The sequence below is a fragment of the Drosophila novamexicana genome, unplaced genomic scaffold (assembly GCF_003285875.2).
Source record: "Drosophila novamexicana strain 15010-1031.04,08,12 unplaced genomic scaffold, DnovRS2.1 tig00001917-arrow-arrow-pilon, whole genome shotgun sequence".
NCBI classification, from domain to species: domain Eukaryota; kingdom Metazoa; phylum Arthropoda; class Insecta; order Diptera; family Drosophilidae; genus Drosophila; species Drosophila novamexicana.
The window spans coordinates 59,215-83,558 of NW_020824907.1; the positions used below are offsets into that span (position 1 = coordinate 59,215).

Sequence of the window (24,344 nt, forward strand, 5' to 3'; positions counted from 1 at the left end):
ATTTGTTATGTCACTTGATGGCTTTGCATAACACTTAATGATTCTGGGAACAACTTACCTTTACCCTTACCCTTCCTATCACCCCTCCTCCACAACTAACTAGGTCAATTTGACATTTATTCACGTATATATTCATTACACTCGTCGCGTTTACATGGCTTGGAATAAGTCCATTCACAGTCCTGTCAGCAATGAATACAATCAATTCGCGTACTCAATCGAGCTGTGATAAGGAGCACATCAATATTGGCTTTTAGATAAGTTTAATTGTCTGTATTTAAAAGTTTATTAACCGCAAAATGCATAGCTCAATTTCGAAAGAACTTTACAAACTTTACGAGTTCACAATTTCCATTAAATTGGGGCAAAAAGTTTTACCAAGTTTTTGGGCTCAGGTGTTGCGGCATTAGAATTTAACTAACAGGTACTAAACGACCTTGCCCCTGGCATGTTTGGCACTAAACACTTTAGATATTACTTTTCACCCGGGTTGCGGCCTGAGCAAAATTAAACTCTGCTCGTTCTATCTTCAACTCCGGGCCTTTTTTAAAAAATATGTTTCAGTAATAACATATAAAGAAGCAAAGAACCAGTATAGTCTTGCGCTGTGAATCTTGAAGCCAAAAGGTCAACTTTCGTTCATGAAACCTTTCCATCCAAGAGCGTGGATTCTGCGAAAAGCATCATATTTCCACTGTTGCGGGTGGAACTTCCCAAATCGCTAAAACACGTATTCACTCAAGTTTTTATGTAGCGCTTTGAATATTAGTTTGAAGCGAATCGGCTACGACTCTCGAATGAAATTTTATAAATATCCTTGAAAATGAACTTAAGCACGAAACAGCACCCCCATTTCCGTCCAGGCCGAATGGATTTTCCGGAAAGTGTGAAATACCTCTCAAATGCATTTGAACAAAGATCTGTGTGTAGTTTTCTAGTATTCGAGTTATGCTAAAGAAACTGGGCGTGGAAATCGATATTTATCGATAACAAGAATAAAGCGATAAACTGTATACCTTATGGCCTTTGAGCTGCCTTCCCCTGGCTGTCACATACATCTGCACAAAACCAGTATACCCATGCTTAGTATGCAGGGTCTACAGCTAATTTCGCATGTCAAATTAAACCGCTGATCAAATGGGTAACTCGGTTGTCAGGAAAATCGCTTGGTTGGGGCAGTCGATAAGGCGCAACGAGCATTTGCTATGGACTTTGAGACTTTTTGCAAAGCTGCCAACGGAAAAGCTGCCGCTTGACTTGGCTAAAAGCTTGCACGCGCACAGTGGCTGTCAAACTGTGACAGCCGGTTTCTCAACAGCGTTAACAGACGCCGCGCAGCAAATGTGGTGAATTTCATTGGCCTTAACTTTGCCAGAGCTCGCGATATCTGATAGCCTTCTGTAATGCCCTTGCCTGGGGTATTATAAATATGTGACGCGCTATGTAACGCATTCAACGATTTACAACTAAATATATATTCCTATATATATTCCAGAGCAGTATCTCTTCTCTTCTGAAGAAACATTGCCTCTTATTTTTGCTGCAGGGTGAACATATCGTTCAAATTGAACTACTATATCATATAACTATATATAGGAAGCATCACTCGATATTAAAGTTCTTATATTAAACCATTTTTTTTCTACAAAACTATGTTGAGCAAATTTGGCATTAAATAGTCTTAGCATGCATGCTAAATATATGCAAAGTCTTATCAACTTCTATATTATATAGATCTATGGAATCGGTCGAAAAGGAAGTCTTAGCATATCTTGATCAAGCTCAGCAATCACGAGTGCCACAATGCGCCTATATCCGATCAATATCGGCCTACTATATATACTAAAGTATATGAAAAAAACGGCTCTACTACCTCTCTTGATATCTTGAACAAATTTCACAAACAAGCTACGCTTTTCTCTTAATACATAAGCAAATCCGAACTACTATAACATATGGTATCGCTATAGGAACAATCGGTTGCACAGAAGATTTTCTAGGGTATTTAGGCTGCGGCAAGCCAAGGCTAGCCGGGTATTGCGATTTTCAACTTCATTCATATTATATAGAAGACCATTGTGTGTGCGTGTGTGTGTGTGTGTGTGCGTGTGTGTGTGCATGGTCGGGCGATAAGCGTCGGCCACCTCTTGACTTCCAGTCGAAAGGCGGGCATCCGTCCAGATCTTGAGCGTGTTCTTGGTCAGACTGACCCAAATAGTGTGGCGCCCCGCTGATATGACAGGTCGCTATTGATAGGCATCAGCAGCAGCAGCAGCAGCAGCAAGAGTAGCAGCAGCAGCAGCAGCTGTGGCAGCATTCGCATTATCTTTTTCGTCCAGTAATTAAAATGCTCATCTGAAATTATTTTTAGTCGTCGCGGCTATCAACAACGGAAGCCACAATCCAAATCTTTTGGTTCGGGCTTCTAGGCGAAAAACACACACACACACACACACACACAAAGCAGAAGAAGAAAAAAAAACGCAATGCGGCGATTGGTCGTTGCCAGCCAGAACGGGCCGGAGTGGGCCGGGGTGCTGCCTTGTGGGCCACCAGTTCGACGCATGCGCTCCAATCGGCGCTCCAAACGGCCGCCAGGCGCCAATGGGAAGTCCGCCAGCCATGGGTGGCAATTGGGTGGCCCATGCGAGCCGCAGCCAGCCAGTGGCAGCTGTTCGCCAATTCGCCAAGACGCCAGCCGGCTTTACATGTGCTGACAATCGCGCGATCCTGGCCAAAAGCGCTTTGGGCCTAGAACCGATGCGATTCGCATCAGTTTCACGCTTGCAAGCCTAGCTCGGTGCTTATTGTCCGATCTAGATCAAAGCAGCCCAATCTATTTAATACCCTCTCGAGTTGGGCTTCAAGAACCAGGTCGCAAAGTTGATATTATACGAGATATATAGGTTTATGATATACGAGAATATGCCACTTAAATTTTAAGACTCTAGCTCTTGTAGTTTTCGATATCGTCAGAGCATAATATATTAAGAGATTTTTACCCACTTTTACTTTTAGGCCTAATATCTAATACATATTTTATTTTCTATAATTTTTAATATAATCTAGAAAAATTAATAAAAAAATTAAATTTTAAACCAATTTTAATTTTGTCAAACATTCGAACCAAAACGTAGTCTTATAAATGTGAAGAAATAGGGGATCTCAAACTGACATTGATTCGAATAAAATTCAAAACAAGTAAGAGGTTCTAGTCAGGAGCTCCCGACTAGGGTATACCCTGAACCCTCCACTTCCAACATCAAATGCATATATATATTCTATTTTAGAAGCTATATGTCAAGTTTGGTGACTTATCGATATCGATTTTTATCGATTGCTGGGAAACGGAGCAAGTTATCGATTATCGGAAACAAACTCGATCTGCGCGGGAACTAGGAGCATCTACATCTAAAATTTGTCTAGCTCTTATAGGTTCTGAGATCCTTGCGTTCATACATACGGACGGACAGGCAGACGGACATGGCTAGATCGACTCGGCTCTTGATGCTGATAAAGAATATATATACTTTATGGGGTCGGAGAAGCTTCCTTCTGCCTGTTACATACATTTGGCTTTCGCACAAATACCATATACCCTTATACCCAATTTTAATGGGTTCGGGGTATAAAAAAAAAAGTATATAAATCAGACTCCTTGTTATCTATAGCTATAGCAATCTTTTTTACACGTCTCTCATAACTTCCTGGTGCCCGGTTGGAAAGTAAAACGTGGTTCTAAAAAACCTTCAAGAAACTGGCACATTCTTCAACTTGAGCCCGCTGCTGTTAATACCCCGCAATTTGTGAAGTGCGAGGGGTATATTATATATGAAATCAAAAATATGAAATAAAAAAATTTCATTTCAACTATTTTTGGCGACTTTCTTATCAAATTCAACTCATGATGATCTTTCGATCATAAGCAATTTCTTTACATAAAAGGGTATCCTCTAGTCGGTACGCGTGCTGGTCTAGTGAAATTTATTTCCTGCGTGTGAAGTGCAAACAGCTCGAAAGTTGGCCGCAAAAGTGTTGGAAAGGCGACAAAAAGACAATGAAAGAAAAGAAAACAACAAAAAGTGTTGCACTAATAGCAAATGCAAGCAGGGACAACAGCGCCATCTAGCGACCGTAACACAAATAAGAAATCTACACGCAACACGCACGCACACAAACATGCATACGTACACAGCAGACATGCACATACATGTTTGTGTGCGCACTATCAGTGGGTGCTGCATTTGGGTTGCCTTTTCGGTTGGTGTTGGTCTCTTCACGCCAATTTATCAGTTGACCTACAGAGTGCTGCAGCAGCGGCGGCTCAACGCCAGCGTTGACGTCGGCAGCGGCGTTGCATTTGTTGCTGTTGTTCCAGTTAAATGCAGCACGCCCCCGCCCCACACTCCACCTCACGCGTATTGCGGCTGACAGCGATAAAGAATACGCAGTCGGGCCCAAGCCCTGCAGGCAACGGCAGCAGGGACGCCCGCACCCACCCTCTCTCTCATCCACTCTCGCACACACATTTTTCGCTCATTTCGCCACAAGGCGAATTTAGTGCAGAGCATCAACTTTGCATCCTGTTACCGATAAATGTGTAGAGAGCCAGTTGCACAAGCGCGCTGCGCGATAAACATTTGCAGCAGCCGTATGACGCTAGCTGCGACGCGAGCAGAGCCTCAACGAAAGCCACCCACGGCACAAAACGAGAGTCGACAGCGCGCAACAGGGCACATTGCGCAAAGTGGTGCAAGGAACACATATTTGGCGACCAAATTAATTGCAATTTACATAGCCATAAGAGAATCGATAATAATCGATATGTCAATTGCCTTGCAGCCAAGGTTTTGTACACATTACAAAAGTATTTAAAAAATATTTTCGAGCTGGCCGAAACTGGCGAGTCCTTAAAGCTAAGAGAATAAAGTCTATTTAAAATTTGACAATTTCCGTTAGCTTACCAAAGAAGAAATATTTCGCCGGCATTTCTCGCATATTGCGTCACGGTACAGCGCACGTTCGAGTTTTGTCTGTTTACTGCAGCACTTGAATTTACGCGTATGCGGCTATGTGTGTGCCTATGTGTATGTGTGTGTGTGCTCGCGCGCGTCTGCGTGTATGGGTGTGTGCTTAGCTAGCGCTTCGTACATCTTCGGGTGTTCGCGAGTCGCTTCTGTCGCTGTTTCTTCTGCGGTGCAGCGGCGTTCGCGTCTAAGTTCTTCCACTTTTACATTCGGTTGCGCGCCGTTGTACGAGACGGTCGCACAATTTTCGGTGCGTTTGCCTAAGCCTTGCGACACGGCGACTGCGATTCGCCTGGCCGCCAGGCTGTCTCACTGAATAGTTGTTGTTCATCTTCTTCTTGCCCGTTGCCGTTTGTGTTGTTCAAGTGCAATTTTTGGACACTAACATAAATACTATATATTTTTTTTAAGTGCTACAAGTTGAATTGCCTTTTTTTTTTGTTTGCAAATTATAACTGTTGTGGTGCTCCGCAGGATAACGTTAAACGCGCGCGCAGGATCGCAAAACATTTCGTGCCCTCGGCCGCTTCGTTTACAGTTAATTTTTCTAATTTATTTTCCGTTCTTTTTTTTTTTGGGTTTTTTTTGAGCCGCGAACTGAACTAAATAAGCAACAAAGTGCACGGGCAACGAGAACAAACCAAACGAATTGAACGCAAAGAAAAACAGCAAAAAGTGGCCGGCATATAACACAAATACAACAAATAATTATAAATGTCGCGCGCGAAATGCAACCAAAAATGACGCGCAGATCAAAGAAGAGCCCAAAAACTAGGAAACGGCACGCAAAATGAGCACAAAGAGAGCAAACGAAAGAGAAAAAAAAAACAACTGTTATAGGATCAGACAGTGCGCTGCACGCTCAGCCTTTTTCAAGCCACATTTTGGCTATGCGCGGCTAAAATGTTCCTAATGCCAAATTGTGCTCAGCTATTTTTAGCTATATTTATGGCTAAATTGACTTGAAGCTGGCAACACTGAGCCTCATTTCGGGCCGCTGCTCAGTCTGCTGGAGCTTATCCCATTCTCCTGTTCCGTTTGCGTCTTCTTTATCTGCATTTTCTGACGAATTCGCGTTTTGATTTCGGTTTTGTTATTGTTGTTGCTATTTTTTTTTTTCACTTGTCTTTCGATTTCATACATCAAATTCGGTTAAATTTTTTTTTTGTATTATTGTTTTTCTGCTGATACAGCTTATGCGTTTATTATATTTCGCCTGCTCCTGAGCTGGCAACAGTTGACAACAATTGCTGAAAATTCGTTTTGCTCGTCCGTTATTTTTGTTTTTTTTTTTTGTTTTTTTTTTTTTACTTGCAGTGCCATAAACATCGTAACCTTTTTCTTTCTTTAACACGTCTAAACGCATCAGAAGCAACAACTCGAATACGAACCCTAAAACTGCCCAATTAAATAATCAAAATAACCAAATAGCTGCCAAAACAAACAAAGAATAGAAAATAAAAAGGAGAACAAAAAACCGCCCGCACACACACACATACACAAGGATGGGATCAACGGGATCCCAAACGGGCGCCGCGACGTTGCGGCAGCGACACGCGCTGTCGCTGCTCTGGCGCCTCTTCGCCGTTGTCCTCGTTCTGAACGCCTGCCATGTGCCGATGCTGGATGCCAAGGTGAGTAACATTTAACGGTTAACTGGTAACGGGTAGCGGGTAGCGGGACGGCTGACTTAACAGAATACGGATTACAACAGTCACGTTAACAGCGTTGCGGAATTGCTCATGTAAAGGATAACATACAAATTTAACAGATTACATTACGTGTTAACAGAGCCACAGATTAACAGATCTTGCCATGCTGTTATTGCTGACAAAATCCGAGTCGCAAGTGCAGAGCATTATTTGAGCTTAAACTTAACAGGAAAACTTATTAGAACACATCAAATGCACTTTTAACAGAGTCAGAGGTTAACAGAGTTATTTAAAGTTATAAGCAGAGTCGCAAGTTAACAGGATTATTGAAAATTTGAGACAGTCAGAGATTAACAGGATTATTAAAAATGTTAAAACGACACAGGTTAACAGGATTATGCATAGCCCGAGTTAACAGTGCAATAAAGTAATATAACTAAAGTGCCTTGAACTTACAGAGTTCTTGGCTTAACAGGATAACATAATTACTCAAAACCCCAGTTAACAGTGCAATCAGGAAACATAATTAAGAACTAATGGACTTTTTAGCTTAACAGCCGAATAATGCATAAGCTATGTTATCAGTTAACAGTGCATGAAGGAAGCATAACTTAGAAAGATTGAAAGCTTAATCTATGTTAAAATAATAACATAATTATGTAAATCCATTGAACTAACAGAGTTCGTAGATTAACAGCTGAACAACATGAATGTTAGCACTTGATAATTGTTTAACGGAGCGCCAGGATAATTGGACAACAGAATAATGCACGTTAACTTCTTCTTCAGCATTGTGTTTGTAATCAGGAAAATTCTATTCAAAAACGTTTAGAAAACAGAATGTTATGCAAACTAGACATGGATGAACTTTAATGCATCGGTTCTTTAAAGAGATATTTTACTTTGAATCTTAAGTATTTTCTGTTTATTTGCAAGACATTTGCGAATCTCTTGATCTGTAGTCACATTTAAAGAATTTGACTTTCATTTTAAAGAAATTTGCTTATCTCCTCAGCTGCGATTGTTGTCTAGCAAAACTTTAACTTGAAGCAATAAAGCTGACAAAGTTGTTCGGAAATCTGTCTCTTTCCAGATGGCCTGAACTAACAGTTCGCTTGCAAAGCTGAGCTAGATAAATAACTGCTTGTTTCAGGCACTGAAAAGTGTCACCCTAACGATTTGTGATGCCAAAAAAAAAAGAAAAGATAAAAGTATGTAATTTATAGGGCAACACTTTAATATCTTGATACTGTCATATTGTTGGCATTCCTTGTGCCATGATGACACCATCTCGCTATCTAATGAGTAGGATTTCTAGAAAATATCTGCATATATATATATATATATATATATATAAGTGTGTGCATATGTATATTTCAGTCTGGGTAGAAGCATCAAGAAACTATCTCACATTTCTGTACAGCATCCTCACAGACACACGCGCGCTTGATCTAGTTTTCTTCGTGTTGATGACACAACACGAAACGAACAACAACAACAACGAACTTGAACTATTTTACAACGCAGATACATAAATATTAAACAAAAAGCAATAGCCACAAAAATATGTTCGCTTTTTCTTAATTTATGTATAAAGTATAAAGGGGAAACAGTTTTTCCACCTTTGGCTATTTGACCTTTGCTCGTTTCTAACAAATTAATAAAAAATAAAAAAAAAACCCAAAAGAAACAAAAAACTCATGAAAATGTGAGATCCATTAAAAAGCCTGAAGAAGAGACACGAAGCTGAAACACTTGTGTGTACGCACTGCTCTTATCAGCATGGTTAGAAGGAGATAGCTAGAGTGGGAGGGAGAGAGGGAGAGAGAGAGTGTGTGTGGGAGAAAGAGAGGGGGAGAGAGGGAGCGAGAGACCCTGGAGAAATGAACTGAGACCGGATTTGATTATACTTGAAATATTTTGTTCTTTCTTTATTTTCTTTTTTCTTGTTGTTTTTTATTGTCAATTTAATTAAACAATTATTTTGTCTGTCAGGCCAAACGACATTGGGTCAAGTTTGGGGGTTATCAAGGCCCCCCAGCCCAAAAGAAGAAAAATATATGAAAGTGAATTTATTTCAATTTTATTCGGTTGCTAATTTCATAAGAAATTTAAATAATTTTTTTTTTTTGCCAATTATAAAAGGCGCTCGTTTGTTGTCCATCATCTAATTTCTGTATCTATGCGTCTATATGGGTGTGCGTGTGCGTGTCTCTCTCTCTGTGTGTGTGTGTGTGCCCATCATAATGAGCTGATAGCTGATGGCTGATAACCCTTATCAGCGTGTTAATGACATGTAGTCGAAGAAGTCAACGTTGCTGTCGTCTTGCAATGAAATAATTTCTTAAATTAACATTTCAATAAAACAAAAACAAAACCAAGAAGAAACAAAATGTATGCTAGTAGATGTAACTGGCGCCTTATCAAGCAGCTGCCACAATTACAATAACAATTAATTCTGCAAAAGAAATAAACAAAAATAACATATTAAGAGCAGGCCATTGAATGGGGTCAGTAACAGCGATACACATTCATATATACACATATATATATATATGAATGCAGTCGCATCCGGCGTATGCGTAATATGTTTACAGAATACGCATACGCACAGGTTAACAGCTTAGCAGATTAAGAGCTGCAGAAATGTTAAGAATATTAACAGAAGCACTGCTCAGTGGATTAACAGTGTGTTGAGCATAACAGAAAAGAGCTCCACAGCTTACTTATTAAACAGTTTAACAGCTAAAGAACTTAACAGCAATTGTTAACAGTCGACAGTTTACAGAAAAGTCACTTAACAGCGTAGAAGAGCTCTTGATTACAACAGAGTCTATGACAGACTTGTTAAACAACTGCTGTTGCATATAATTGCTAAGCGTAAAGGTTAAACAATGTTAACAATGCACAAGTAGCTAACAGAGTATAGAATGTGCTGTGTAGTACGTTAACAGACTAAGAGGTAAAAGAGTTGAAATGTAAAGCTTAACAGCTTAACAGTTAGCAGGTTAACAGCCTAGCAGTTTACATTAACATAACATAAGCTGAATAGCCCAATTTGAAACATACATTAAATTGTGCACCTGGCCGCCAACAGGTGTCGCTTTAGCAGCTGCGCCCGAACAGGGACACTTTTTGGGCCTGGTAACAACTGATCAAGCGGTCTCTGTGTGGCCGCCAGGTGTCGCCTTTTGTGCGCCAAAAATAGGAAGAATGGTTTGCATATATCGCCCCCTAACCCCCTCGCCCACCCTAATTAACAGCCTTTAGGTAAAAGTTGCAGGTGGCGCTAGCAGCATTTAGCTGTAATATGCTAATCACAGTCATAAGATACAAATGTATCTATGCATCGCAACCGAGCATGCGATGTAGATACAAATATGCATATTTAAATATATATATATATATATATATATATATATATATATATATGTGTGTCTATATGGAACTGACATATGTGGCCTGCATGTCATCGGGTTTCGTGTCTGTCTGCCTGTCAAAATATTTGCAACGACAGCAAACAGTTGCCACAAAGCTTGCCACAGCTTGTTCGTTTCTTCTTTTTTATACATACATATATATATATATATATATATGTGTGTGTGTGTGTGTGTTTTTTGTTTCGCTTGGCAAATCAATTCTTGAGATACATTTCATTTGGCTGCTTTCTTTCGCATGTTCTGGCTACTCGTGGCTTACGCGTCATTTTCAATTGTTTGTTTGCACAACATATGGACACAAGATGTTGCCACAGTGCGCAACGCATCTGTTGCCGGCTGCCACACATACACGCTCTCCATATATATCTGTGTGTGTGTGTGTGTGTGTATCTGTTTGGCATGTTGCGATCTCAGAGAACAGCAGCAGCAGCAACTGCAGCGATCGACACGCCAGCAACAGTTGCTGCTGTTATTGGCCAGAACATGTGATACTTGAGCTCAAGTTCAGCTGGGTAACAACATGAGGGGCAGCTGCAGCACTAGCAGATACCCTGTACGCAGCGCTCAGCTGCCTTTAGAACTGACTTTTAAGCCTGGCCTGCCGCCTCAAGCTGCTCTTGGCTCTTTGTGTTTGGATCTTCATCATATTTTAGAAATTTATACAGATCAAGTTTGGTTGCTTTAGCTCCGATAATACTCGAGTTATGCGTAAATAACCAAAGCTGAAATTCCATATATTCTCGTTTTTTTGATTTGAAATGATTTCAAGTCTGTAGCGCAGCTCGTTCAGGAATATATATACATATATATAGTTTATGGAGCCGCAGTTGTCTCCTGCATTTAACACCCCTTTTGCTTGCGCCCATTTCGTGAAACTGGCACACTTTAGGCGCATGCATTACTTTTAAGCAAATAACACCTGCTGACCTCCCGCCTAACATCACCTCCTCCACCCATTGCCCGCCCAGCCGCCCTGCAACACTTCACCCACTGGCGATAGCGCAAAGTGTTAGCTTTGTCAATTGGCAGCAGCTGGCGCTTCCGCCTTGCGTGCATTGCATTAGCCAGTTGGCTCGGGTTGGGGTTGGGGGGGGAGGAGCGGCTCATCAGCAATTAGTCAGCCAGTTGATCTCATTTTTTATTTGTTTTTTTCTATTGCCTACCAAAACTGGCCAAAAATACAGCAGCAAGGAGAGTGTGGAGGGGGGGGGGGGGGGGTGGCAACAGCTGGCCAACGTCCAACAACAGGCAGCAAGAACTGATGTATGCATTTTGTAATAGCCACGTCTGAAGCAAACATCTATAAATAGTTGGCCAAAACATGCCGCGACAGATACAAGATACAAATTCTACAACAACATAGAAATTCTCTCCCTGTGCGTGTGTGTAAATTGTAAATGGATAAAGAAGAGCGCAAAAAAAACTTAAGTTCTAACAAACAAATATTACAATAGATGCCTGAACATGCTCTGATACTAGAGAGATGCCCTAACAGGCAGTTGCAGCTTGTTTTCCTGTTTGCTCCAGTCAAGTGTTAACTGAAGGTTAACTTATGGTTAAATAAAAGATAACGCGTGCATCAAGGCTGACACTTCGGCTTGAAGTGCAATAAAGGTCAACCTTGAGTTTGGTTTGCTTCCTGACTTGCTGTTAGTTGACAAGCACCTTAACTAGTTGTTAAATTTGTATCAACAATTTAACTAGCTCGCTGACCAAACACCGAAATCATGTTAACAAGCACTTTAAGTTGCTGTTAAATTCGTATAAACAAGCTGCGTAAATGTTTAACAGCAAGCTGACAAGCACTTTAACTAGCTGTTAAATTTGTCTCAACGTTTTAGGGAGCTAGCTAATTAAGTGGTTAACTGCAATTAGACAAGCACTTTGACTAGCTGTTAAGTTAACTTTAACATTTTAGCTATTTGACTCAAAGGTAAACAGAAAATTAACAAGCACTTTAACTAGCTGTTAAATTAGTATTAAAATCTTAACGCAGCTGCAGCTTGTTCTCCTGTTTTCCTATAGTTAAATTAAATAAAATGCAAACAATTTCACAAGCTGCTTCAATCATTTTCTCAAGTGTGCGCACTTCTCAGCTCTACACTCTGCCGTACACAGAAGTTGTCAATCACATCAGCTGCATGTCAAATATTTGACAAGTCGTGCCAAATGGCGAAACAACTTTCTTAACAGCTGACAATTGTCAGTCTGGCAAGATCAAGTGTACAAAACATTATATTTTTGTCTTAAGTTGACAAGAACAATATGCTTTTCCATACGCACGTTAAAGTTAACAAAAGACAACGCTTGACAAAGTGTTAAACTACATGTTAGAATTGTAACATGAGTTGAAGGAAACAAAAAACAGTGTTTGTAAACGCTGCAAAGTAAGCAAATGTTAAAGTTAAATACGAATTTGGCAGTCGGAGAGTTGTGAAAGCTTTCTTGATTGGCAAAAGTTAAATTCAAATGAACTGAATTTGACATGAACTTTGACACCGAGCAGCTATATCTAAGTCATAAATCAATATGTTAAGTTTGCTAATGTACAAATCGAAATGCTGGCGTCATTTCGGGCAAAGCCGTGCTGTTCAGTCAGGACTTTACGTCAGCGCATTACGTAACGCACGGCTATCAGTTGGGTAAATCTTGATTTATGAGCCAGAGTACATATAAAGCCGGCTAAATCATAACTTCCCTGGAAACTTTGGAAGACTGCGAACTTTTTGACTGCGATTGCAAACAGTCTGAGTGATACGACACGCCACCTAGCTGTCTGCTATGACACTCGAGAGTCGCATGTAGTTATAGTTCCGACTAAATCGTAACTTCCCTGGAAACTTTGGAAGAATGTGACTTCGGATGCGATTGCAAACAGTCTGAGTGTTATGACACGCCACCAAGCTGTCTGCTATGACACTCGAGAGTCGTATTGCATGGCGTTTGGCAGAGTCCGTTCATTTATCTAAACATAGACGTGACTGCGTTTTCCTTGGAAGCGTATGCGTAGTTGGCGCATTTCCGTCTGGATCCCAGGCTATGATCCAATTCCTAATTCCACGTAAACCTATTTGCCCGCATAGACTAAACAGAACTTTGGGTATGTCTCGAGCGCCGGCGTTCAATGCACAGTGGTTACAAATTGTGTAAACCAATTGTTGTTCTTCTTCTTCTACTACTTATTGTTGTAGTTTTTTTGTAATTCAATATTTGTCTGGCATGTCTGCCACACACACACACACACACGCACACCCCGACTCTCACTCATTTCAACTTATGAATAATAATTGTTTTGGCATTTGCATTGCGTAAATCTTGAAAATAGAAAAGAATTACAAGAAAAAGAAATAAATAAATAGAAAACAAACGAGGCAGCCCCTCCCTCCACTGCCTTCCCTGCCGCCTCGCGTAAATGTCGCAATTCGCCTTTCAGTTATTACAAAATGCAGAACTGCGTTGAGTGGGTGCCACATCCATTCATCTAGCCACATCTATCTATGTATCTAGCTATCTAGCTGGCGTATCTATTGTGTCATCCCGGCGACAGCTGCCTATGTAATTAACTAGCTGTTGACCAGGCTCGAAATGGCAATGCTCGACTAGCAGCTACCCTGTATATATGTATATAGATAAGTCGTTGCTTAACAAATTTGTAGAGTACGACTGCACACTTGCTTCTTCTTCCTACCTTAGACCTTGGTTATGCCTAAGAAAGCCAAGCTTGATAAACTTCGGTGCTTAAGGTCCGATCTTTTTCAAATTTGCAGCGTTGTAGTATGCAATGCCTAAGTGTGTTGATACCGAGGCGCAAGGCTCTATCTATTTTTCGTGGTTTATTTAAGAAGCAAAAGCTAAACGATTTTTAAACTTCAAGCATATATATATATATATCTATAAATTTGACATGCCAAGTCTTATTATTTCAAAGATATTCCCAAAAAACATGACACTTCTCTTGCCGCTTGATTTTTTATTATCTACAGGGTATGGGTAGAGAGAAAGGAGGGACATTAAAACGAATATTAAAAAGCGACGAAAGGAAAAATTGCCATTTCGAAGAACTATTTGCAATGAGTATTTTACGTGAAATGGCTTTGGTCATAAAAATGTTGAGAAACTGCATTCAAATGTTCAAATTCAACAGATTTTTGCATTGCGCCCAACCTTAGAATAATGAGCTGCCTAATGATCATCATGATCATCGGCATGCTCATTATCGTGATGATGATGATGATGTGAGGATATTAATACACACTTTGTATGCATCGTCTTGAGCTAATATTTCAGATAGTTTCGCCAGTCGCTTTTGCCTGATGGGAATGCAGATCGAATAGAACTGGTTCTAGTATTCTTATAATCTATTTTTTTTTTTCGTTAGCTTTATTTGTTCCAGTTTTCCAGCTTAATCGAAATTTTGACTCATTTGTACAGACATGAGCTTCATTTATCGATGCGAATTTGTCTAGTTCGTAAACTCAGAACTTTTAAGAGAGAAAAGTACCTTTAAAATAACTAGCTAGCTGTGACAAGGCAAGGATTTCCTTCCCATGGGAAAGAATATAAAAGTTTTTTATACAAGAAGAACTTAAGTTCCATCGTACATTTAATATGGCAAGCATATAGTTAGTCGATCCGACAAAAGTTTTATTAACTTAACTCGACTCTGCAAATCAAAAATATGACGCATTTCCCTCATATATTTTATGACAATATGATAATACTCTCCGCAAGACTAGATAAATGATGTTTATCTTAATGTTGTCTGCCTTGTTAACAGACAATGACTTAGTTATGTTAAGGAGAGCTGGATAACAGCAAATGTAAAAGGCATGTTAATAAGCATACTGTTAACAACATTTAGTGAAATCAAATAATATTTCATAAACAAAAATTACAGCAATAAAACAATATTTAAATAAATTTGAATAAACTAAAAAGGGCTAAAGGAGAGAAACGTTAACAGTTTCTTTTTATGCACACTTTATGCTGCCAATCATTTTATATGGAACTTAAGCTATTTACATGATTGAGACGTTAACAGTAGTTAATATTCTGTTAAAGATTTTATAGCAAGTTATATTAACAGCACTTTGAAGTAGCTGCAGGGCTCTGTTAAGAACAATCAAGGAAAGGGCCGTAAATGTTTATGTTAACAGCGTACAAAATCATGTTGCATATGTTATATAGAGCTTCTGTTAATGGGCTGTTAAATATGTTAAAGCAAGCTATATGAACAGCATGGAAAAGTAACTGTAGGGCTCTGTTAACAGTCATCATAAAAAGGCTGAAAAGTTGCTATGTTAATGAATGTTATGTTAACACTCCTGTAAAACAACTGTTACTGCTAACAAAGGCCTGTAAATGCACATGTTAAATAGAGCATATGCTAAAATGATTTTTCTACAACACGCAGAGCGCACAAGTCTTTCTCAATCGATAACAAATTTCGATTATAATGTGATTAATGCAAAAACATAATTGGGCTTTTCTATGAAAATGGCGCAAACAATTTTTTGACGGTGGCAGCCATCAATTAAACGCTGAAAACTGAGAGACGAATCACAATCGATGCAGCTGCTGTTATTATAATTTTTTATTTTGGCTTTCGCTGCGATCAACAAAATGTTTTGGGCTGGGACATGGGGCATGCGGTTGGCGTTTGGCTTGGAATTGGAATTGGGTGTGGCCTTGCCACCAGTTGCGGCTGGGGTGACATCAACAGCTGCAACACTTCAATATGCGCCAATTTATAATCGCTTCATAAATCTTTCATTTTGTTTTTTCGTGGAAATGAATACACACACATGTATGCCAGTCAGACGAAATGTTGCGCCTATCGTCGCGATCTCTGGCCCAGCGTCTGGAGTTGCATCATCTGCCGGGGGGTCGTGGCTGTGCCATGTCGTAGCTGGAGTCGAACCATGACGCTGTGTCAAAAACGAAAAAAAAAACAAAATGATACCAAATTTAAATGGGGCCTGTTCGAAATTGTTGACTGGAAATTGCTGCTCAATTTGAATTAATTGAAGCTGCGCGCGCGCGCGCGTTAATTGCCAAATCGTTTACATCAATTTCCTAACAGCAAGAAATATTTTCAAGCGAGAAGCCCTTTTTAATGAAAAGCAAGAAGCAGATAACCAAAGCAATTTGCTGTTATTGGTCTTTGGCAGCCAATTAATTGGTAAACAAAGCATAAAAGCCAAAGCGACACCAACACACACAACAAATGCATAATTATGCTAATTAATTAATTTACTATTGCATAAATTTATAAAAAGAACAAAAAAAAAAAAAAAAATGAATAACAAAATCAACTAAAAACGAGTAAGAAAGGCTATCTTCGGCACGCCGAAGATCTAATACCCTTGCAGACCCAACCTTTTCATAATGCTTATAGTGCTTTGCCCGTATCTAATAAGCACAGGGAAAATAGTTAATGCCGAGTTTGGGCAAGATATCTTGATAAACAAAATGTTTTTTTATACAAAAACTTAATTTTCGACCGATCGTTCCTATGACAGCTATATGATATAATGGTCCGATCCAGCTGGATTTCACATATGTGCTGTGTGCAACAGAAAGACGGACTTGTGCAAAACTCCATTCAGATAGCTTTAAAACTGAGAGACTAGTTCGCATAGAAACAGACAGACGGACAGACGGGCATGTCTCTATCGACTTGGCTGTTGATGCTGATCAAGAATATATATACTTTATGGGGTCGGATTTGACGACAAAATTATAATATCCTCTGCAAGGGTAGTCGCAACTGTTCGACCAGCTAATACCCTCAGCTCTTGCAAGTATTTCAGCTTCCCTTCCACAAGAGAACACAGCAAGGCATTCTACGTGCACTTCGGTCCTTAATGTCCGATCTTCATGCAATTTTCGGCGCTTAAATATGGCATAGAAAAGTGTGTGTGTGTGCAAAGTGTGTGAAAGGATGCAGCCAAAAAGACAAATATTCCTAATCTATATGGGCTATACGTAAACCTACCAAGTTTCTTGTACTTAGCTCTAATCAAGGCTCAAGTTATAATGTAAATGGAAGCAGATATCTAGAAAGAATTGTTAAACTTTTTCTTTAACATCAAGTTGTTCTTGTTAATCAAGATATTTTGATTAAGTTCGGCATTTTCTAGTTAAACTATGCTGCTTATAAGTACATAAGTCAAATTTTATCAAGATCGTCTTACTATACTATATAGCTTTAAAGGAAGAACCGTTTGGAAGCATCGTTCGATCTGGCAAAATAGTCTGTTTTTCAAGAAACTCAGCATTTGCCAGAGTTCTCTCTTCTCACATATCTGCAAAGCCGTAAGACATATGTCCGCAAGGGTATCAAATCTTCGGTTTGCCGTAGTTATTCGTATTTAATCGTTTTGCTTTTATATATATAGATTTTTTTTGGGGTTCCGAACTGGAGAGGTTGTAGCCCAATGTTATCAGCTGCTCTGACGCCATTTTTTTAGCCATGTTCTAGTAGTTTGGCCGCTTAGTCAGCTGTTAAATTTATTGTTGCTCGAATTGTTGTTGTTATTGTTGTCGTATCAATTAAGTGAAAAATGTAAAGCGCTCCACATACATTGTGGCAAAGGAAAGCGCATAGTTGAGCATTGCCAGTCAATTGCAGATAAGATATAACTAACTAATAGAGCACACGCACACTCGCACACACACTCGCACACTCGCACACACTTGGCTGGCATAGTTTGCTGCTGCTTCTTCCTTATTGTTGTTGTCGTTGTCCATATGCTCATGTTTTTTGTTGCCAAGCTAAATGATAAGCGCGCGCCAACATGACGTGTTGCAGCGGCACTGATAGCCGCCGATAGCCGATTCGATCAATGCCTCCCAAACTGTGCACACACTGTAAGAAACTAGAAGAAAAAGGTACTAGTGTGTGCCTAATTTTCAATAGCTTTGCAATAATTCGACAACTCTCCACTTTGGCAATGCCACACAGCTAAGCTTGGACATGCTCAACTTCTTGTTGCCTTCGCTTTAGCCGTTTAATGGCCAAAGCTGCTTGATTATGGCCATTTTGCTGGGTCAGATTCTTAACTAGTATGTAACTTTTTCTTCTGCCTTCTTCTACTGCCCACAAATTTGATAATCGCCTCATTCTATAAGACAGAGCCTTGCGCTTTGGTATGCACACACTTTTCCATGCCTTGCAAATTTGACAAAGATCGGACTTCGAAGTATGTCTCTCTAGAAGAAGGCTGGTGTGTTTGCTGTTTGCTAGCGATAGGTTTAGGGTATTTGCAAGTCGAGCACGCTCGTTTCTGTTGCCGTTGGGCCGTGACGGGTGTGAGTGCTTGTGTGTGTGTGTGTGTGTGTGTGTGTGAGGCGTGCAGGGGGCAGAAGCGCTGATGAATCTTAATTTAATGCATATTTGTGACATTTGCATGCATTAAGTCGCACGCTCGCCCGCCCCCTGTTAACCGCGCACGCCTTTAAATTTGATATGTATTTAAAATTATTTTTTGTCATAAAATTTTGATGTGCTTTTTGAAGAAGGCATTTTAATTTGGACGCAAAATGTGTAACGCATGGCAGAAGACATCTTTTGACCTCTCGATCAGCTGGTGTATCCAGGTCTGTCCGTCTTAAGTCTTTCAATTTGAAACCTTTATTGGGATAACTTGACATTAACTATTTTACATGATTGATTCAACATAAAATGATGGACAGTGTATAAACTATATGAAATGATTGAATCTATAAAAGAAGAGTGGACCATACGAAAACTATATAAAATGATTGACAATACATAAACTATATCAAATGATTGATTCTATGTAAAGTAATTGACAATGTATAAACTATATCAAATGATTGATTCTATTAAAAACTGTTGATCATTCAATTATTCACCATAAAATGATTGACAATGTATAAACTATATCAAATGATTGATTCTATGTAAAATGATTGACAATGTACAAACTATATCAAATGATTGATTCCAAGTAATTGACAATTTATCAAATATATCAAATGATCGATTCTATTAAAAATTGTTGACAATTCAAAGCTATATGAAACGATTGACCATGTATAAACTATATCAAATGATTGATTCCATGTTAAATGATTGACAGTATTTAAACGATATCAAATGATTGATTCTATGTAAAATGGATTTTATGTAAAATATATCAAATGATTGATTGATCAAATGATATGTATAATGATTGGAAATATATAAAGTTAAAAATTTCCTACATATGATCCTAATCTTATCAGCAGCCGACTATTTTATCCATAGAAAGAATCTAATTGTTTTTTTTTTTCAAGAGATCTTGATCTTGATCTTTTGGTAAAAAGTAAACCCTTCTAAAAAATTTGGCTGCAAGGGCATTTGATATTCGGCGTGTCGATGTTAGCCATTCTTTCGTTTTTCGGTTTTTGTTTTATTTCTCTTCCTTTTCGGGTTGGTTTTGATTCTGGCAACCAGTTTGGCTTATTAAGCGCTTAACGACGGTGGCCACAATTTATGATTGCGGCGCTCGTCGGAACTAGTTGCCTTATCACCTGGCCGTTTGATGGGGGGGAGTGGGGATTTGAGTGGGTTTTCTCGGGGTCTTCTGCCAGCCGCAGGTGCCGTAAATAAGTCAGTTGCTTGAACCCAGGCATTGGCCCAACTTGAAATCAAAATCGTGCACGCTGACTAAGCGCACAGAAATGCGCTCCCCATGTATTTCGATACGATGCCCAGTCATTTTTATATATATAAATATATATATGCATGTTTATAGACATGGCTCACGATCGATGCGGACATCAAAAGGTGTCAAATGCAATTCGCGCTGCAGTCAGCATATTTTCAAGTCAAGACTCTGTGACTCTGGCAAGTTCATTAGCTTTACAGTCTGCAGATTTTTGCTCGAGTGGCGTGACTCGCCGATAGATCAAATAGAGCTGATTTGAGCCGAATAGAACTCAAATGACAACGGCTGACATCAGTGTGTCATGTAATAATATCTATATATAATTATCTAAGGAATTTTTGTTTCTCTTATGTGAAACTAGATCTCCACAAAAACTTTATATCCCAAAGCTTTGCCCTTATTTATTGGTTTATCTCAAAATAACTGCTCTATAGAATCAAATGATCTGATTGATGAACTAGTAGTCTGTTTGATTGCTTGGCTGACTTGCTGCCTGAGATGTTTATTAATTGATTGACTGCCTAAGAAGTTACTGATTAAATGAATGATTGATGGATTAACTGATTGACCGACTGACTGATAAATTGCCTCAATGATTGACTGACTGACCAACTGACTGATAGAGTAATTGATTGACTGCTTACTTACTTGACTTACTGATTGATTGGTTAACTGATAGACCTACCGATTGATCAATTAATATCTACTGATTGATTGACCTGATTGATTGCCTGATTGTTCGACTGACTGATCAACCGACTGGTAGAGTAATCGGTTGACTGCGTAATGACTTTCTTGACTGATTGTTTGATTGACTGCTTAATGACTGACTGATTGATCGATTGATTAATCGACTGACTGATCAATTGACTGACTAACCGTTTGACTGATTAACTGAATTACTGATTGATCGACTGATTGCAGTCGGATTTATTGATAGTCTGCCTAACGACTTACTGTTTGACGGACTGATCGATTGACTGACTTACGGATTGACTGATTGGCTTATTGTTAACTGAATGATAGCCTAATGACCTACTGATTGATTAACAGATTGAATGATTGCATGTCTGTCTAATAGATCCACAAACAGACTTAATGATGGACAGACATGCATGGCTTACTGATTGATTCACTGACAGGCTGATGGACTGATTGACGAACTAACCATATGTGATTCGCTTTTTCATTTACCATCCAATCAGCTTCTAACTCTTCTTTATAGACTTTTTGTGAAAATACATTTGAGATGCGTTTCGAGTTTACATAAAGCCAGGGTATTTTATCTACGGCCTGCTGCAGATTCCTTGCCATGACATTCTTTCGTGTGTTGCTCTTGATTTATTCATTGTTTCATGTCGAAACAATAGTATAGCCGAAACCCATAGAGTAGCCGAAAAAATGTCAGCATAACTAAACCGAAAGTCAGCTGTGAGAAGCAGCAGAAGCTGTTAAAACATTGTTCAGTAGTTAAGAGCTCTTTCGATTGTTTCTATTTGATTGATTGATGGCTTTTTAATTGAACTTCCTACAGACAGATGGATGGATCGATATGTCTACCTATATATGAACCGAATAGCTTTGTAGTCTTTGATCAAATAAAAACGCTTTCGATCTTTGACGATGCCGGAACAAGTTTCCAATCATTATTATTTAAGCATCATTATGATAATGATCCGCATCGTTGTGATAATGATCATCGTCTAGCTCATTTCGCATTGATTTATGCATTTATAATTCAATTAGCAACAACTTTTGCCTTCTTTTTAAGGCATTTTATCTATCAGCCTGGGGTAGTTTGGCTTCTTCATGTAATGTGTGACGATAGTCCAGTCCCAAAGCCTTGAAGCTGACTAGATAGAACTTTGTTTAAGCAGAAATTTGGCTTCTTAAGGATCAATCGATCGAAAATAAAGGCTTTTCAGCCATTCGACTGCAAGAGCATTAGATATTCGGCTTGGCCATTCTTTCTTGTTTGTTGAAATTTTTTGTTAATTCTTTAGTTTGTCTCATCTCTCTGATTGTGTTTTTTTCTTTGTCTACTTTCAGGTATGTCTCGAGTCAATATGCATTAAATACATATATCTATAGATGGGTAAGTGCGTGCGTGTGTGTCTGTCTGTGTTTGTACCTTGAATCCATGATCAGAAAAGGGTATAATAATCTTATTCAAATATATGTCACAGCCGGCAGAGTACAACATCGAGCCTATGAAGTCGATCAAGGCCATGTAAAAAAGCTAAAGACGTTATATCTGGACTATATACATATGCCCGTAGACATTTTTTTCGTTTCTTCCCAATATCGATTCTCAGGCGCTGTTTTTAAATCATAAAAGGAGCTAAATAAAAACTGGGTTTGTAGGGTATCGTATAGGCTAAACATATAAAAAGTGTTTCACTTTTTGGGTAAACTCAACCAATTCTTTGAAAAATTGAAAAAATCTACCCATTGCAAGTCTGCGGCATGTTTAAGCTGTGAACAGTTGAAAAAGATCGGACTATAAATACCGAAGTGAACGTAGAATGCTTTTGAGATGGAAGCCAAGAATGATTTTAGGGTCAGCTGGGTCGATGCCCCTAAGCTTAGGGTATCTACTAGTCGAGCTATGCCGACTTGGCCAGCTTAAACAGACTGCTTGACGCTTGAACGCGTCTTTGAGCACAGCCACGCCCCTGGGCGTCGGCCAGCCTGGACGGGGCCAACAGGGCTGAGCCAATTGTCGGTCACCAAATGTGCCCATTAGCTGTCGAAAGGCAAATATTTGTCGTTGTCACTAGACAACAACAACAACAACAAGAACTGGACGCTTGGCCAAAAGCCAAACTTGATTTATTTCCTGTGTGTTAGTGCGTATCGCAGTTTCAGCTCTTGTTGTTGTTGTTGCTGCTGCTGCTGGTGTTGCTGGCAACAATAAAGCGTGCCGCCAAACAAACTTTAAACAGCAGAGGCAACAATAACAACAACAACAACAACAACAACAACAAGAACAACAACAACTTGACCTTGACGCATGTTGCTGTCCACTTCATTAGGCAAACTTTTTGACCGCTCAGCAGCCGAATCTTAAATACGCTTTAAACACACACGCACGCTCACACACACACACACACACACACACACACACACACACACACACACACACACACACACACACACACACACACACACACACACACACACACACACACACACACACACACACACACACACACACACACACACACACACACACACACACACACACACTCACACTCACACACACACAACTCAACTTTATCGATATTGTGCTCAACTTTAGATTGATTTAATTTATGCGACAGTTATTTTGGTTTGCAAGTTTCGAAAGGAGAAGTACAAATATGTATACTCGACGATTATGGCAGCTATTTCTTGCTTTCTTCTGCTATTATCCGGCTTTGCCCAGCCCAAGTGCTTATTTTCCATATTTAAGTTCACACTTTTTCGCATTCACAAGTATGGAATCGTGAAATGTATTCACGCTGCCTTTGCGATAGAAATTCCGCTGGAACGAGTGGAATTTGCACAGAGCGTATTAAGATTTGATGTGGAATTGAGTGACAGCAATATCCGCCTAGGCTGGTGGAATTGCACGAAATGAATGAAAAACGTGCTCGTGGAAATGAGCTTTACGTTTAACTCACGCGACTCTCAATTTGTATATATTTCATAATTAAAATATTATATGATATAGAAATATTTGCATATTCTTTTGTGCTCCGAAGGGAGCCAAAGCAAACTTTGATTATATCATTCATTCTCTATCGTTCTGCAAGATAAGATAACCATATATATATATGTATATGGTTAAAAAGATAACCAATAACTCTCTTCAGCAATATATATATATTTGTGTTAACTAGGCCATCTCTGAAGAACTGCGTGTTCAGCTTGCACTTGTCCATGTTCAGAGTTCAGAGTTCGTTGCACGACTAAAATATATTGAGGCTCTCTACGGGAATGCAAAGTTCAGAGTTCGATGCTCGACGGCAAAACTTTTGCTGTGCAGATCTATTTATAATATTTTTCCTAATACCTTTCCTTGTATTTATTATGGAACAAAAAACAACAAAAATAACTCTACAGTTCAGGCTTCGATATCCGACAAAAACATGCCTAGTTATTTCTGTGGTATTATTTTTCCTTTGAGAAACAATCCATAACTCTCTTCAGTATTACAAAGTAGGGCATCTGGTAGGAACATTTTGCTTTTTGAGTTCAGGGTTTGTCTCTTTTTTTTTGTTCTGTAGTAAAAATCAGTTTGTCAGCCCACGTTTGTGTCAATCCGAAGCGTTATATGCATAGCTGGTTAGTTAAGTTTTGGAAAAACATATTAGGAGAGAAACAAAAAAGAAGCTGAAAAACGAAAACGCGCTAATGAACAAATGTGCATGCATATATGTATATATATATAGATATTTTTATGACCTAAACAAATGTTGAAATTGTTTTGCAACTTTGGACTCAGAATCGTTTGGCAGGCATTGTCATCAGCTCAAAGCGGCTAACAGTGATGGGAGAGGGGGG

General features: G+C 39.3%; 1 protein-coding gene across 2 annotated transcripts in view; it reads left to right on the plus strand.

Annotated features, from left to right (window-relative positions):
• Positions 1-5,230: 5,230 nt before the first annotated feature.
• The window catches only part of LOC115768668 (basement membrane-specific heparan sulfate proteoglycan core protein), a 129,265-nt gene continuing 110,151 nt past the window's right edge, over positions 5,231-24,344 (plus strand). The window contains exons 1-2 of one of the 2 annotated variants that reach the window (XM_030713348.1): positions 5,231-5,277; positions 6,397-6,661. In XM_030713348.1, the coding sequence (XP_030569208.1) occupies positions 6,533-6,661 (129 nt within the window). In that variant the 5' untranslated portion in view covers positions 5,231-5,277; positions 6,397-6,532. The remainder of the gene's footprint in view (positions 5,278-6,396; positions 6,662-24,344) is intronic. The other variant, XM_030713349.1, reaches the window with a different exon arrangement.